This window comes from Anolis sagrei, chromosome 9 (assembly GCF_037176765.1).
Source record: "Anolis sagrei isolate rAnoSag1 chromosome 9, rAnoSag1.mat, whole genome shotgun sequence".
Classification (NCBI taxonomy): Eukaryota; Metazoa; Chordata; class Lepidosauria; order Squamata; family Dactyloidae; genus Anolis; species Anolis sagrei.
Window position 1 is genome coordinate 820,426 of NC_090029.1, and position 18,318 is coordinate 838,743.

Below are 18,318 nucleotides of genomic sequence, written 5' to 3' on the forward strand. Positions count from 1 at the left end.
ACCACTTTACCTGGAATATTGTGTCCAATTCTGGGCACCACAATTCAAGAGAGATATTGACTCTAAGCTGGAATGTGTCCAGAAAAAGAGGGCGACTAAAATGATCAAGGGTCTGGAGAACAAGCCCTACGAGGAGCGGCTTAGGTAACTGGGCATGTTTAGCCTGAAGAAGAGAAGGATGAGAGGAGACATGATGAGGGCCATGTATAAATATGTGAGAGGAAGCCACAGGGAGGAGGGAGCAGATCAAGGGTCTGGAGGACAAGCCCTATGAGGAGCGGCTTAAGGAGCTGGGCATGTTTAGCCTGAAGAAGAGAAGGCTGAGGGGAGACATGATAGCCATGAATAAATATGAGAAGGGAATATGTCAGGGAGGGTGACTGAAGAACAAGCCCTATGACAAGCGGCTTAAGGAGCTGGTCATGTTTAGCCTGAAGAGAAGGCTGAGAGGAGACATGATGAGGGCCATGTATAATAAATATGTGAGAGGAAGCCACAGGGAGGAGGAGGAGGGAGCTGGCTTCCTTTCTGCTTCCCTGGAGACTAGGACGCAATGGAACAATGGCTTCAAACTACAAGAAAGGAGATTCCATCTGAACACGAGGAAGAACTTCCTGACTGTGAGAGCCGTTCAGCAGTGGAACTCTCTGCCCCGGAGGGAGTGTGGTGGAGGCTCCTTCTTTGGAGGCTTTTAAGCAGAGGCTGGATGGCCATCTGTCAGGGGTGCTTTGAATGCAATATTCCTGCTTCTTGGCAGAATGGGGTTGGACTGGATGAAGGCCCAGGAGGGCTCTTCCCACTCTTTGGTTCTAGGATTCTATGGTGGTACCGGTTAACTGAGAGTGGCTGTCCCCATGAAACCAAATTTGGGGGTGGGGGGGGGTGGGAGTGGGCCTTCCCTCGAGGCCGAGATTGAGAGTGTGCCCGGCCTGGTTCTGAGGCCGAGAGAGTGCGACTTCCGGGCTGCTCACCGGTCTCCCAAGAGCCTCTCCTGCCGCCGGAGCTTCTCCCGCAGTTCCGGGAGCCGCCTTCCGTTTGTGGGCGGGGCCTCCGCCGCCATGCTCGCCCGCAGACCGAGCCCGACCCGCCTCGCCGCCCACCGCAGGCAGGAAAGCGCCGGAAGGCCTGCATTTCCGGTCCTGGCTGGGCGCCGCCATCTTGGGCCGGAAGCGCGCTACGGCAGCCCCGCAGGGACAAAAGGCCTGGCTTATGTTGCTGTTGGGACTGCAGGTGGGCTCGCTTGTCCTCGTTTGTTGCTTTCATCCCCTTTTGCAGCAAGGAACCCGTTTCTGAATGTATTTCAGGTCTGGGTTTGGAGACACACCACGTGGCTGTCATTTCCTTCACAGAAGAGGAGGGAACACTGGGTTGTTGTAGGTTGTTTCGGGCTATAAGGCCATGTTCTAGAAGCATTCTCTCCTGACGTTTCGCCTGCATCTATGGCAAGCATCCTCAGAGGTAGTGAGGTCTGTTGGAACTAGGAAAAAGGGTTTATATATATCTGTGGAAAGACCAGGATGGGACAAAGAACTCTTGTCTGCTGGAGTTAGGGGTGAATGTTTCAACTGACCACCTTGATTAGCATTTGATGGCCTGGCAGTGCCTGGGGCAATCTTTGGTTGAGAGGTGATTACATGTATTGTCGAAGGCTCTCATGGCCGGAATCACTGGGTTGTTGTAGGTTTTTCGGGCTATAAGGCCGTGTTCTAGAAGCATTCTCTCCTGACGTTTCGCCTGCATCTATGGCAAGCATCCTCAGAGGTAGTGAGGTCTGTTGGAAATAGGAAAAAGGGTTTATATATCTGTAGAATGATGACCAGGGTGGGACAAAGGACTCTTGTCTGCTGGAGCTAGGGGTGAATGTTTCAACTGACCACCTTGATTAGCATTTGATGGCCTGGCAGTGCCTGGGACAATCTTTTGTTGAGAGGTGATTACATGTATTGTCGAAGGCTTTCATGGCCGGAATCACTTGGATGCTTGCCATAGATGCAGGCGAAACGTCAGGAGAGAATGCTTCTAGAACATGGGTCGTACCCAGAAGGCATTGCTGGGGGACTCTTGCTTGGCTCCACAGCCATTGTCCTCAGGTGTCCCGCAGGACTTAATATTGTCCCCCATGTTGTTTAACATCTTCATGAAGCCTCTGGGTGAGATAATCTGGAGTTTTGGAGTTCGATGACATCTGTACGCAGATGACGCCCAACTCACCAGATGCTAAGGAGGCTGTCCAAGTCCTGAATCGGTGGATGAGGGCGAGTGCATTGAAGTTAAATCCAGACAAGACAGAGGTCCTCCTGGTCAGCTTCAAGGCCGAACAGGGTATAGGGTCACAACCTGTGCTAGACAGGGTCACACTCCCCTTGAAGGCACAGGTTCGCAGCTTGGGAGTTCTCCTGGAGCCTGGAATCGCAGGGGAGCGTTCGCACAATTCAAACTTGTGCGGTGGTTGACAGTATCATAGGCTGCTGACAGGTCTCTGAAGACAGCTCCTGTGATCTGCTGCCTTTCAAAGTCATCTTCTATGTGTCAAGTCAGATTCAGCACTTGCAATGTGCAGCTTTTGCCTATTTTTCCCATAATTCTAAAGCACTGCCTGAACATCAAGCAAAAAGTGGGTGCTAAAAACAATATCATACGAAAGCTGACTGGCACAACCTGGGGATCACAACCAGACACAGTGAAGGCATCTGCCCTTGCGCTATGCTACTCTGCTGCTGAGTACGCATGCCCAGTGAGGAACACATCTCACCACGCTCAAACAGTGGGTGTGGCTCTTAACAGTGGATGTGGCTCTGCGCCCTACACCACTGGAGAACTACACTGCTTAGCCGGTATTGCACCACCTGACATCCGCCAGGAAGGAGCAGCCAATAGTGAAAGGACCAAGGCAGAGACATCTCCAGCTCATCCCCTGTTTGGGTATCAGCCAGCACGTCAACGACTTAAATCAAGAAACAGTTTTCTAAGATCTTCGGAGACACTCGTGGAACACCTCAGCAAGCAAGAGTCCAAAAGTGGCAGACTCAGAACCTCAAGCAATGGCTGATACCAAATGAGGGACTCCCCCCTGGGCACACAGAAGACGGGGCGACTTGGAAGGCGCTGAACAGACTGCGCTCTGGCCCCACGAGATGCAGAGCCAACCTCCAGAAATGGGGCCACAAAGTGGAGTCCACGACATGCGAGTGTGGAGAAGAAGAGCCAACCACTGACCACCTGCTGCAATGCAACCTGAGCCCTGCCACATGATGCACAAGGGAGGACCTTCTTGCGGCAACCCCAGAGGCACTCCAAGGGGACAGAGACTGGTCAAAGGACATCTAATCCACTACCAAGCTTGCAAACTCTGTATTTTGTCTGTTTGTTTGTTCAAAAATGCAATACAACTGATTGGTTTGCTCCTGACACGATAAATAAAATAAACCATCATAAGGATGCTCATATCTAATAAATTTATAAAAGCCCACATCAAATGTCATTAGCACCTAAAAAAACAAACATGAAAGTTAAATAATAATAAACAAGTGGTCAATCGATGGTTCCTCTAAGGCAGGCCTGGGCCAAGTTCGGGCCTCCTCCCGGAGTTTTGAACTGCAACCCCCAAATTTCCTAACAGCCTGCTGCCAACAGAAGGGATAGTTTATTCCTTTCTGTTTAATTGATCAATGTGCTTGTGGATTTCAATTACTTTTCCGTGTAGTCTGATGTAGTGGTTGTTAGTGTGGTCCTGATTGGCTGTGTAATCAAAGAATAATATTCTGTGCCCTGTCTGGAGTGACTTGAGAAACTGCAAGTTGCTTCTGGTGTGAGAGAATTGGCCGTCTGCAAGGACGTTGCCCGGGGACGCCTGGATGATTTGATGTTCTTATCATCCTTGTGGAAGGCTGCTCGCGTGTCCCCGCATGAGGAGCTGGAGCTGATAGACGGAGCTCATCCACCCTCTCCCCGGATTCGAACCTGTGACCTGTCAGTCTTCAGTCCTGCCGGCACAAGGGTTGGACCCACTGCACCACTGGGGGCTCCAGAATCAAGACTGAGACTAATGAACGCCACCCAGGCAGAGTATGTCTCCAGTCAGTATGCAATTGGGGGCTATTGAATACCACCCTGGCGAAGGATGTCTTCATGGCAGCACAACTCCTCAAAGGGAACTAATGCCAGGCTATTTCTATGCAAATGCCTTCACAATGCTATCTTTATGGCGGCATGTGCAAATGGGTGGATCCCACTCAACACTTGCAAATCCAGCTTGCTAATTGCACCCCTTTACGCTTGTTAACAGACAATACCTCTCTCTCACACCCTGGGATATTATTATACAGGGATATTATAGCCCCCACATCAGATCCTTTGAAGATGCCACTAGCCATAGATGTAGGTGAAATGTCAGGAAAAACACTACTATGTTGGCCAAGCAAGCTGGAAACCACACAACAACACCCCAATAATAACAGCAACGACAGTGATGACGGATGCCCTATAAACGCTCCCTTGGCGCCAGGCATGCTCCCATATCGCCCACAATAGGGACAGAAATCGGTGCCTCCCAGGCGCAAAGTCCATGCTTGCGTGTGTTTTGGGAGGCGCCCGGTTGCAATGCCTGTGCCTGAATGGAAATGGAAGCTCAACCAGGTGAAGAGTCATAAAGTCAAGGTTTCTGGGCGGGATTCTCAGGCTGAGAGCAACTCCTTCTCCTTCGTCTTGATCCTTCCTGAAGAACTCACCGCCCAAAGATGAGGGAAAGAAGTGCATAATGAGTACCTTAAAAACAAAAGAACCAATGAATGAATAATCCATCTAAAACACAGACATGTGCCTTTCATCTCAAGAACAGACAAGCATCACGAGCTCTTGAGGATTATTACCTGGGAAGGAATCCCACTGGAGCATTGCAGCACACACAAATACCTGAGAGGAGTCACCCTGGACCATACTCTGACCTACAAGAAGCACTGCCTGAACATCAAGCAAAAAGTGGGCGCTAGAAACAATATACGAAAGTTGACTGGCACAACCTGAGGATCACAACCAGACACAGTGAAGACATCTGCCCTTGCGCTATGCTACTCTGCTGCTGAGTACGCAGGCCCAGTGTGGAACACATCTCACCACGCTCAAACAGTGGATGTGGCTCTTAATGAGACATGGTGTGTCTGCGCCCTACACCACTGGAGAAATTGCACTGCTTAGCCGGTATTGCACCACCTGACATCCACCAGGAAGTATCAGCCAATAGTGAAAGGACCAAGGCAGAGACATCTCCAGCTCATCCCATTTGGGTGTCAGCCAGCACGCCAATGACTTAAATCAAGAAATAGTTTTCTAAGATCTACAGAGACACTCGCTGGAACACCCCGGCAAGCAAGAGTCCAAAAGTGGCAGGCTCAAACCTAGAACCTCAATCCATGGCTGATACCAAATGAGAGACTCCCCCCTGGGCACACAGAGGACTGGGCGACTTGGAAGGCGCTGAACAGACTCCGCTCTGGCACCATGAGATGCAGAGCCAACTTCAAGTAATGGGGCCACAAAGTGGAATCCATGACATGCGAGTGCGGAGAAGAGCAAACCACAGACCACCTGCTGCAATGCAACCTGAGCGGCAACACCAGAAGCACTCCACAGGGCCAGATAGGACATTTAATCAACTACCAAACTCACAAATTTTGTATTTTGTCTGTTTGTTTGCTTTGTTCTGTTAGAAATGTAATATAATTGACTGGTTGCCCTGACATGACAAATAAATAGCTCAATTGTTTGGCTCCACCTCTTTCTGGAGGAGGGGAGTTCTTCCCTTTTTCATTCCACCATCAGATTTTCTACCAGATGGACGTGAGTAAGAGACTTGGCTCTAAAAGCCCCTGATTAAGTTACCTCTCAGCACCAATTCTGAGGTTCTTACCCTTGAGACTTATGCTTCATGTTCAGACCAACCTGAACGACGTTGGGAAGTCTCTAGCGCCTTCAAACTTGCAAATTCTGTGTTTTGTCTGTTTGTTTTTGTTAAAAATCTAATACAAATGTCTGGTTGCTGATGACACGATAAATAAATAAATAACTTGCATTGAAATAGTTCCAGATCCAGAGTTCTCACTGAACCAGATCCCTTCGTGAGTGGTGCGTTACTTTATTGAATATTTAAATACGGTAGTGCAAATTCATAAAACACAGTCAGCTCAGAGTGCAGTCCAATGCAAACACACCCAGAGGGGCCTTGGCAGCATCTTCATATTGGCAGTTTGAAATCACAAGGATCCCCCCACTGCTCTCTTTCAGTCCATACACACAGTGCTAAATGTCCTTTTACTCTTCAAGCCGTTATGTGGCACTAAATAGAACATTGCGGCAATTTAGTAAAATATAAATGAAGCCAGAATATGAAGGGTGATTAAACATATTTGCGTAGAGTAACATTCAGAGATTTTAAATATACTAAAAATAGATATAGGTTGGTTCTTTGGCCCTTTTTTTGGAGTGTTAAGGTTTTAGAAGAAGCAAGACTCTCCTTAGCCTCCAACGACAAAAAAGCAAGACTCGGATTGTCCTGAAAGAAAGGAAACTGAGAGGAAACCTCGGAGAGGATCGGAAGGGTCAGCAGCTGTAGGACAGCAGTCATATTTAAGGAGATCATCGATGCGGCACATGAAACAATGCATCCTTCAAATCGGCTGCTCCTTCCCATAAGACTGAATGGTCTTTGCATCCATAGCTGTCCTGGGCAGCGGGTTGTAGTGTCTTCTATGTGTTAGAAATGGCGCTGACCTTTCTGTCTTCTCCAAGAAGAACATGGGAGGTAATGCTTCAAAGTTATGACCTGAAGTTCAAATGGTATTAATGATGGTTTCCTTCACAGTTTGGATGAACTCTCCTGGAGCCGGCACTAAGGCGGAAGGCATGGGGCGCCTTCTCCGTTTGTGCTCATTCTGAGTTCTCGGCAACGGTCCTTTCTGGGGGCGAATGAGGAGGAAAGGGTGGAGAGGGGACGATGGGCCTCAATGGCGCCCGGTGCCTCGAGGAATACTCCAAGACCCGTGTGAATGGGGAGTAGCTCCGGGCTGGCTTCAAGGCATCACAGGGCTGGGTGGGGTTCTCTGGGCTGTAAAGGAAGAAGGAAACAACATCAGAAATCCTTACTGTCTTGACTCCAATCTAACATTCACCTTTTTGGGCTGAATGACCTTCCCAAAATGAGGCTGTGCATTAGGTTCACGTCTTATTTATTTATTATATCTTATTATATTTACGACCTTTATATGCCGCCCTTCTCACCCCGAAGGACAGGACTCTCATATGAAACTCTTAGTGCTGAGCCAAAGCCAAAGGAGCCCCTGGAGATCCTATTTGAGGGTCGCCATTGCTAATTGAATTGCCATGGCTCAATGCTATGCAATGATTGTGAGGTCAAACATGACCTTCCCCCTCCCCACATAAGATATAGTAACTTATAGTTTTGCTAAGGACAATGACATTAGGCTGGATAATAGGGGTCAAGTCTTGGTCAATTTGCAAAGACACTAACAACCACAACAGGGACCCTTCCCATGCCAGGTAGTGTGTACGTTTAATCAAGGTTTTATGCCCTATGTTTCATATAAAGCAGAAGGTAACACATTTATTACTGAGAAACCACTTCCCTTTACACTTATGTACTCTCTTGAACTTTTATGGGATTTTTTTCCCTTCTGGAGAACTCTTAGAAACTTTTTGGAAACTACCTTTTCAAGCCCCATGAACTTTTGGACTTTTTAAAACTTGGAGAACAAGTCCTATGAGGAGCGGCTTAAGGAGCTGGGCATGTTTAGCCTGAAGAAGAGAAGGCTGAGAGGAGATATGATGAAGGCCATGTATAAATATGTGAGAGGAAGCCACAGGGAGGAGGAGGGAGCAAGCTTGTTTTCTGCTTCCCTGGAGACTAGGACGCGGAACAATGGCTTCAAACTACAAGAGAGGAGATTCCATCGGAACATGAGGAAGAACTTCCTGACTGTGAGAGCCGTTCAGCAGCGGAACTCTCTTCCCCGGAGTGTGGTGGAGGCTCCTTCTTTGGAAGCTTTTAAACAAAGGCTGGATGGCCATCTGTCAGGGGGGATTTGAATGCAACATTCCTGCTTCTTGGCAGAATGGGGTTGGATTGGATGGCCCATGAGGTCTCTTCCAACTCTTTGACTCTATGATTCTATGATTCCTCTCCCCAGCCCCATGGGCTCTCAAAATGTCTTTATGGACTTTGGTGGGTGGGGGGAAGTGGAGATCGGCTCTTTCTCTTTATATGAATGTCCCCTCATATGATTCCCTTGCATGTTTCCCCCTTCCCCATACCCCTTATATGAAATATGAAATGCCACTCTTTGTGACCCCAGCACCCAAAGCCTTAGGGAAAACTTCACATTCCTCTGAGAAGATAATCCTTTGATTGAAAGGGATCCTGGCAGAAACTACTTGCATGGACAATACAAAGGAAATATGCCCCAGACCTCAGAGCTGGACCTCTTGGGGCATACATCCATCTGGTTAATCCCATCAAGACACAAGGGACAAACAAGTCCCCAGTTGCTTCATCCTTTGTTTACTTCCACACTGAAACTGCCACACAGATCACGCTTATTGTTTCCAAGGCCAGTCGCAGGAAAAATCCGGATCCAAGAACAATTAATCCATTCATCCCTTCCTTGTCTTCTCTCGTTCCACCTCCCCTTCTCCTGATTGGCCAGGACCGAGGCGACATCACCTTGCTGATTGGCTGAAGCGCGCTAGAGGCAGCCAAGCCTCCTCCCAGCTCTTAAGCGCACCAGCCAATCAACACCAAGCCGGTTAATGGGTGGGCGGCAGGGAATTTGAAATCTAATGATCTGTATTTTCTATAAAATGGCACAGCTTTGTATTGAATGTATGCTCGTCTGACGAAATATGGCGGCTTTGCATCTTTTCCAAATGGATCACAATAAAGCAACTCGGTGGCGTTTACTCCAACTTTGGTGAGATTTATTTGGGAAATCAGGGAAATTCCATATTGCGTGTCTTTTTTTTCACTCACCAAAGTAGCAGGCCCTCCTTGTTGGGTCTGTAGGCTCTCACCCTCCAGGACGAGAGCCACTAAATTCCTGCTCGATAGCAATTGGATGTGTAGTTTGGTAAGGCATCTGCATTCCTTCGCAGCCCCCATGATCCCAAACTACAGCCCACATGACCCCATAGCATTGAGTCAGAGCAGGGGCTGTTATTGAAGTCGAGCATACCCCCCCCCCCCACAAACAACGGATGGTAAGTTATAGTTCTGCAAAGGACAAAGGTACCAGACTGCACAATAGGAGTTAAGTCTTGGTCAATTTGTCAAGGCCTTAACAAACAATGAGGACCCCATGAAAATTCGGGAATGGCTAGACCTTGGGGTCTCTGCCTCTCTCTCGAGAGCTGTAGTTTTCCAAGGACCATGGGACCGGCTTCCATCCCAGCGCTGCAGGGCTTTGTGTCTTGGCCCAGTGGAACTCCATAGACTCCTTTTGGTGACTTTTTGAATTCTGCTACATTCCTGGACTTCACTCTCTTCAAGGACTCGCTCTCTATCCATGAACTTTCTTCAAGACAGCGTATGAATTCATGCTGTGTCCTGATATCGTCTGCTTTTTATAATTGGTATTATTAATTTCTCTCTGGGGCCCTGAATGGGAAGATACCTGCATATGATTTCCCTGTGTATAATTTCTATATGATATTTTATGTTTCCTTGTATTCCTGACCCTTTGCCCCTTCTCCCTCCAAAGAAATATGTAAGGGAACCCCCTGGCCTTCAGAAACAAAAGCCATTAGCGGTTACTGAAACCTCCCGCCAAAGACACATATTGCATGGATAAAAGAAGGAAATTCTTATCTCTAGCATCGGAAGATGGCCCACTAGAGTAAAGAATTGTTTGACAAAAGTTTCTGTAAGGTGAGGGGAAATATTCCCCTCTGCTTATATTTACTTAGCATTAACCTCAGGCTGCCATCATTGTTCTCCTGTCTCATAGCCAGGAAGGATCAGGATATTTTTACACATGTTGATTCACAACACTCATGAACACAATAGATCGGCCCTGTTTGAGCTTTTTGTTTCAGGCCACATGGCATTTCCTTTGTTTAAAGACTCCTTTCCCAGATTCCTTTGTGCTCCCTCATCCCGCCTCCCTCTCCTGATTTGCTGTTGCCACCAGGTGGCAGAGGTCTCCCTATTGGATCCTACAGACCACTGGAGTTTCCTGATTGGTCCAGAGGTACCGGGGGCGGGAGGGCCACCTCCCAGCTGTTCGTCCATCGCCCAATCATGGCAGGGAACAACAGGGAAGCCGGGGCGGGGAGTTTGAACTCTGCAACTTTGAATTTGCTATCAATATGACTGTATTGGTGTACTCCCCTCATGCTCTGCTGGCGAAAGATTGCAGCTCGGCATCCTTTTCAGCTGAATCGCAATTAAAACCTCGATGGCTTTTCTTCAACTGGTGAGACTTTTCATTGGGAAATCAGGGAACATATGGGATGCTTCTCTGTCTCGCCAGGGAAAAAAGAACTCTTTGATGAGACTAATTGGTCTCTGCCTCCTAGCATAGACCCCTAAATTTTATCTCTACATCATTATGGGTTTTTAAAAAATGTTTTTAGGGATTTAATCTGAATTGTTTTTAATACTAATTATGTTTAATACTCTTTTAATATTTGCATATTGCCATCAGATGTAGGACCAATAACGTATTAGTTTTTGTTTGAATGCAATGGATGCGCACACAAAAAACCCAAGCACTACCACACTGCATGTTCTTACAATCCAACATAATAACAACAGCAGCAGCAACAGCACAACAACAAACCTCTTCCTGTTTTATCCTGCAAAGTGCCAAGTGCATTCGTGGTGCCATATAAATAACAAGGCAGGAGAAGGCCACCTTTCCTGGCCACTTCCCCCTCCTCCAAAACAGGGCCTATTCCTCTGCCTTTAGGGCTTTCAGAGCGTTCTGCAATGCAACCCACCCCAAACCATTAATTAGGGCTCGCTTATATTAAAAATACAAACAGGAAAAATAAAATAAGCCCATCAGGGTCATAAAGGCGCAGCCTGGGAGGCGCACGGAGGTGCTTGGGCACTCGGGGTATTTTCCAGGAAACGTCCCATAAACAGCTGTCAGATGCCATAATAAACCATTCCCCGTTGACGTTTAATTGTAATCGGAGGGAATGGCCCCAACTGGGGCGTTTTGTGGGTCCGTTTTGGGGACGTTGCTCAGAAGGAAAGTCCTTCGTTCTGGCAGTTCGCAACACAGCCCAATAACAAGAAGCCTCCTTTCATTCTTCACCAGGCTTGTCTCCTCTCTCTGTCTCTCTCCCCCCCTCCCCCCTCCCAATTTCTGGAACCCAGTGGAAGGGGATTGGAGCCCATTACCTCAAAGGAAGGTCGTCCCCGACGGCCACGTCCCTGGTTTCCACGTCGGGCCTCAATTGGGTCTCCATCAGGTAATCCAAACGGTCCTGCAGCTCTTTATTCTGAAACACAGCACAACTCTGGTCAGGCGGAATAATAATAATAATAAGAAGAAGAAGAATAAGAATAAGAATAAGAATAAGAAGAAAGGAAGGAAGGAAGGAAGGAAGGAAGGAAGGAAGGAAGGAAGGAAGGAAGGAAGGAAGGAAGGAAGGAAGGAGAGAAATGCTGTTCTTAGGAACATGGAGTGTGTGTGTGGGGGGGGGGGAGCCTTCCAATAAATAAATAAATCTATATAAATAAAAATATAATGTTCATTTGTGGGATTAACGAATTGAGACCAAATTTGGACACAATACACCTCTCAGGCCAACAAGTGACCATCACTCATAAAAATACTGGAAAACACAGCAGAGGAGACTTAAAAGCCCAAAACCACAAAAAATACATTACAACGCATGCGCAAAACCACATATACACAAATACACACACACACATAAAACACATATACACAAACACACACACACAAAACACATATACATAGACTGGGCCACATCAACGCGTGGCAGGGGATGGCTAGTTGGTTATAAAAGTGTGTTTTCAAAAATTAATACATACTACATACGTATCCCTCCAGTCTCTCATGTAATACTCATAAATCAATATGCGCATATTTTGCAGAGGACAATCTATTTTCAGCTGCTATACCAGGCATGGGCCAACTTCAGCCCTCCCTCCAGGTATTTTGGACTCCAACTCCCACAATTCCTAACAGCCTACTGGCTGTTGTTGGAACTGAAGTCCAAAACACCTGAAGGGAGGGTCAAACTTATCCTGTGCCTGCTCTAAGCCTATGTCTGACCCTGGCAAGTCAACCTCTCTTTCTGGACTTGTAGCTCTGTGCGCCCATTAGTTTACCAAGGCGACCAGAATGGATGTCCAAAGAACTTCTAACTGTGCTAAAACACAAAAGAGGCATGCACAAGAAGTGGAAAAAGGGAGAAATCACCAAAGAAGAATTCAAACAAATAGCCAACACCTGTAGGGAAAAGGCCCGCAAGGCTAAAGCACAAAATGAGCTCAGGCTTGCCAGGGACATTAGAAACAATGAAAAGGGCTTCTTTTCTTATGTCAGTAGAAAAAGGAAAAACAAGGAGGCGATAGGGGCCATGCTGACAGAGGATGATAGGGAAAAGGCAGAACTACTGAATGCCTTCTTTGCCTCGGTTTTCTCACCAAAAGAAAGTCATCTTCAACCTCTGCAAAATGGAGTGGATGAGGGATTAGAGGACATCCAACCCCAAATTGGGAAACAAGTTGTCCAGGAATCCCTGGCCGCTCTCAATGAGTCCAAGTCCCCTTTCAGGGCCAGATCAACCACACCCTAGAAGAGTATTGAAGGAACGAGCAGAAGGAAGTCATTTTGGAACCATTGGTAATCATCTTTGAAAGTTCTTGGAGAACAGGAGAAGTTCCAGCAGATTGGAGGAGGGCCAATGTGGTCCCAATCTTCAAGAAGGGAAAAAAGGATGACCCAATGACCAATGTCCGGTCAGGCTCACGTTGATACCAGGCAAGATTCTGGAAAAGATGGTCAAGGAAGTGGTCTGCAAACACTTAGAAAGAAATGTGGTCATCGCTAAGAGTCAACATGGATTTATCAAAAACAAGTCATGCCAGACTCATCTGATCTCTTTTTTCGATAGAGTTACAAGCTGGGTAGAGGCGGGGAATGATGCCGTGGATGGAGTGTGCCTGGATTTCAGGAAGGCCTTCTTTGACAAGGTCCCCCTTAACCTTCTGGCAAGGAAACCAGTCCAGTGTGGGTGAGGCGGATCTGGAATTGGTTAAAAGGACGAACCCAGAGGGTGATTCTCCCCAAGGCTTCCTCCTCTTCATCCTGGAAAGAAAGGACGAGCGGAGGGCTACAAGCAGGGTTCCGTCCTGGGCCCGGTCCTGATCAGGATCTCCATTCATGACTTAGATGAAGGGCGAGAAGGCAGGATCATCAAGTTTGCAGACGACACCGAATTGGGAGAGAGAGCCAAGACTCCAGAGGACAGGAGCAGGACTCAAAGGGATCTTGACAGATGAGAGAGATGAAGGGCCAAAACTAACACAATGAAGTTCAACAGGGACAAATGCAAGAGACTCCACTTAGGGAGAAAAAACGAAATGCAAAGAGACAGAATGGGGGACGATGAGGCCTGGCTCGAGAGCAGGACGTGTGGAAAAGATCTTGGAGTCCTTGTGGAGAGGAAGGGGAACATGAGCCAGGAATGTGATGTGGCGGCAAAAAAAGCCAATGGGATTTTGGCCTGCGCCAATAGGAGCCTAGTGCCTAGATCTAGGGAAGTCCTGCTCCCCATGCTCTATTCCGCCTTGGTTACACCACACAACCTGGAATATTGTGTCCAATTCTGGGCACCACAATTGAAGAGAGATATTGACAAGCTGGAATGTGTCCAGAGGAGGGCGACTAAAAGGATCAAGGGTCTGGAGAACAAGCCCTATGAGGAGCGGCTTAAGGAGCTGGGCATGTTTAGCCTGAAGAAGAGAAGGCTGAGAGGGGATATGAGAGCCATGTATAAGTATGTGAGAGGAAGCCACAGGGAGGAGGAGGGAGCAAGCTTCCTTTCTGCTTCCCTGGAGACTAGGACGCAATGGAACAATGGCTTCAAACTACAAGAGAGGAGATTCCATCTGAACATGAGGAAGAACTTCCTGACTGTGAGAGCTGTTCAGCAGTGGAACTCTCTGCCCCGGAGAGAGTGTGGTGGAGGCTCCTTCTTTAGAGGCTTTTAAACAGAGGCTGGAAGGCAATCTGTCGGGGGTGCTTTGAATGCAATATTCCTGCTTCTTGGCAGAATAGGGTTGAACTGGATGATGGCCCAGGAGGTCTCTTCCAACTCTTGGATTCTAGGATTCTATGATTCTAAGGAACTCAAACAACAAACCCTGGTCCAGCTTGAGGGCTTAAGCAATCGCTGGGCCATTTTGCAAACCTTAGTCATTTAAACCAGTCAACCAGACATTTCTTCATTGTTTTCCTGTTGCCCGCCTCCCTTCCACCCCATTGGCCGAGAGGCCAAAGCCAGCTCAGGCCACCATTGGCTATCCTGCTGGCTTGCTAGTGTCACAACCAATCACGACAAAGCTGGCTCAGGGAGTGGGCATGGAAACTTTTGACTCTGAAATCTATATATTCCAACTCTTTGATTGTAGGATTCTATGATTCTAAGGCGCCCCCTGACTTTTGAGAAGATTTTCTTGGGTTAGAAAGTAGTCTTATACACCAAAATATACGGTAATATATAAGTATCTCTATCTTTGTGTCCAGTCCATAATTTGTAACCATTCATGTTGGATACAAATCAAATTGAATATTGAATATATGTTACATATTATATATGAAGGAATTTAACTGTTGGATACTTTTCATGTTTGTTTAAGGTCTTTATGTACCAAAAAAACCAGCATAAAAACAGAAAAGTACAGATAGGAAGCTCAGATGTTACAAGGAAATCAATAAATTGGCTGAAATGTGTCCAAATGTCAGGATATTCCAAGGTTAAGAGCCCAATGGAGCTCAATGTGTTTATGTGTACGTATTGACTTCTAATGGCAATACTTGCCTCTCCTTCGAGGAAAGAGATTTTCTCCAAAAGCTGGACTATAAACAGTTCCTTTTGTTGCATCTTCCTCTTTTGCAGCTCAATCTAGGAAGGAAAAAAACAAAGAAGGGAAATGATATTGGTTCATTAACTGGTCAACGGCAAAGGCGGAATACGTAGAAGTTGCTAGGTTATAATAGTATGATCCCAAAATAATAATAATAATAATAATAATTATTATTATTATTTATAAGAATTGTCGAAGACTTTCGTGGCCGGAATCACTGGGTTGTTGTAGATTTTTTCTGGCTATATGGCCATGTTCTAGAGGCATTCTCTCCTGACGTTTCGCCTGCATCTCTGGCAAGCATACTCAGAGGTAGAGAGGTCTGTTGGAACTAGGAAAAAGGGTTTATATATCTATGGAATGACCAGAGTGGGACAAAGGACTCTTGTCTGTTGGAGCTAGGTGTGAATGTTTCAACTGACCACCTTGATTAGCATATAATGGCCTGGCAGTGCCTGGGGCAATCTTTTGTTGAGAGGTGATTAGATGTCCTTGTTTGTTTCCTCTCCGTTGTTGTGCTGTTGTAATTTTAGAGTTTTTTTTTAATACTGGTAGCCAGATTTTGTTCATTTTCAGGGTTTCCTCCTTTCTGTTGATAATAATAATAATATAAATTATAACAATACATAATAATAATATATAATAGTATAATAATAATAATAATAATAATAATAATTTACATTTTATGCTGATGCTTTTATATCAAGCTGCTTTGAGTCTTCTTCAAGACAGATAATGTGGGATATTATGATATAATAATAATAATAATAATTTATTATTATTATTATTATTATTATTATTATTTAAATTGCATGTCAATGCTTTTATGTCAAGCCACTTTGAGTCTTCCTTGAGAGAGATAAAGTGGGATATAAATATAATAATAATTAAGAAAAAACCAGACTTAGATTGTTTGGTTCCCTCCAGTTACTGCCCAGTTTCGAATCTCTCGTTCCTGGGCAAGGTGATGGAGAGGCCAGCAGTTGCAGCAGTTCTTAGACAACACTGCCGGGCGAGACCCCTTCCAGTCCAGCTTCCGTGCGGGGCACGGGACAGAGACTGTGCTGGTCTCCATCACGGATCACTTTCGATGCCAACTTGACCAGGGCGGGTCAGCATTGCTTGTGTTCTTGGATCTCACAGCAGCATTGGACACAGTCGACCACCATCTCTTGACCCACCGCCTTGCTGCTGTTGGAGTGAGTCAGGGGGAGAGCTTTAGAGTGGCCATCCTCCTTCCTTCACAACCGTGGAGAGCGAGTGGAGAGGGGAGGCCTGGTCTCTGAGAGGTCCCCTCTCTCTCTCTTGGGGAGTTCCTCCTCAGGGGGCCATCCTCTCCCCTCTCTTGTTTAACATCTCGATGCGACCACTTGCTCAGCTGGTCCGAGGTTTTGGGCTGGAGTACGCCGATGACACTCATCTGGTGCTGAAGATGGAAGGCCAACCGGACTCTGTACCCGATTCCTTCCATCCATGCCTCCAGGTCGTGACTGGATGGCTGCGTGCCAGCAGGTTGAGGGTGAATCCAGCAAAGATGGAGATCCTATGGCTGGGTTGACCAGGCAGTGGGGATGTGGCGCTACGCCCGTCCTCGTTGGTCAAGAGTCTGGGAGTCCTTGTGGACCCTCTGCTGAGGATGGAGGCCCAGGTCTCTCTCCGCCGTGAGCAGACCCGCCTTCTTTCTTCCACCTGCGGCAGGCTAGACGGCTGGCCCCTCCCTGTCCAGGGATGGCCTGGCTACGGTGATCCAGGCCACGGTCATCTCAAGACTGGACTACTGTAACACCCTCTCCATTGACCTTCCTCTGTCGGTGATCTGGAAGCTCAAGTTGGTGCAAAACGCAGCTGCTCGGCTTCTTGTGGGAATTCCGATGAGAGGCCACATCACCCCAATCTTTCGGCAGCTGCATTGGTTACTGATTGAGCACCGGATCACCTTCAAAGGGATGGGACTCACCTTGAAGGCCTGGCATGGTCTGGGGCTGATGTCCCTGAGGGACCGCCTCACCCCCTCCCAACCCCAGAGATCCCTCCGCTCTGAGGACCAAGATCTATTGGAAATTCCCAGTGTCAAGACCTTGCATCTAACAGCAACCAAATGCAGAGCCTTCACAGCAGTGGCCCCATCGCTCTGGAACACTTTGCCACCTGAAGTCTGTGCCTTGCGGGACTTACCAGCTTTCCGCAGGGCATGGAAGACATACCTGTTTCGACAGGCCTTTGATCTTTGATATTTCTGTTTTTAAATTGTTTTAAATTGTTTTTAAATTGTTTTAGATTTTAGCCATTCTTGTAAGCCGCTCCGAGCCCCAGGGGAGTGGCCGCATAGACGTTGGAATAATCTATATAAATAAAAATGTCATGTTCGTTTGTGGGATTAACAGAACTCAAAAAGCACTGGATGAATTCACACCAATTTTGGACACAAAACACCTATCAGGCCAATGTACGTCCTTCAATCAAAAAAATTGATTTTGTCATTTGGGAGTTGTAGTTGCTGGGATTTATAGTTCACCTACAATCACAGAGCATTCTGAACCCCACCAACAATGGAATTGAACCAAACTCGGCACACAGAACACCCATGACCAACAGAAAATACTGGAAGGGTTTGGTGGGCAGTGTCCTTTGGTTTTGGAGTTGTAGTTCACCTACATCCAGAGATCACTGCGGACTCAAACAGTGATGGATCTGGACCAAACTCTACATGAATACTCAATATGCCCAAATGTGATCACTGGTGGAGTTTGGAGAAAATAGAGTCTTGACATTTGGGAGTTGTACTTGCTGGGATTTATAGTTTACCTACAATCAAAGAGTGTTCTGAACCCCACCAACAATGGAATTGAACCAAACTTGGCACACAGTTCTCCTATAACCAACAGAAAATACTGGAAGGGTTTGGTGAGCAGTGTCCTTTGGTTTTGGAGTTGTAGTTCACCTCCATCCAGAGACAACTGTGGACTCAAACAATGATGGGTCTGGACCAAATTCTACACGAATACTCAATATGCCCAAATGTGAACACTGGTGGAGTTTGGGGAAAATAAAATCTTGACATTTGGGATTTATAGTTCACCTACAATCAAAGAGCACTCTGAACTCCACCAACGATGGAATTGAACCAAACTTGGCACACAGTTCTCTCATGACCAACAGAAAATACTGGAAGGGTTTGGTGGGCA

The 18,318-nt window shown here is 46.9% G+C and overlaps 1 protein-coding gene across 1 annotated transcript in view; it reads right to left on the reverse strand.

The window, feature by feature from the left end:
- The window catches only part of MYZAP (myocardial zonula adherens protein), a 94,408-nt gene that overhangs the window by 5,646 nt on the left and 70,444 nt on the right, over positions 1-18,318 (reverse strand). The window contains exons 11-12 of the mRNA XM_060755956.2: positions 15,088-15,171; positions 11,414-11,514 (exon numbers count right to left, since the gene is read on the reverse strand). Of these exons, the coding sequence (XP_060611939.2) occupies positions 11,414-11,514; positions 15,088-15,171 (185 nt within the window). The remainder of the gene's footprint in view (positions 1-11,413; positions 11,515-15,087; positions 15,172-18,318) is intronic.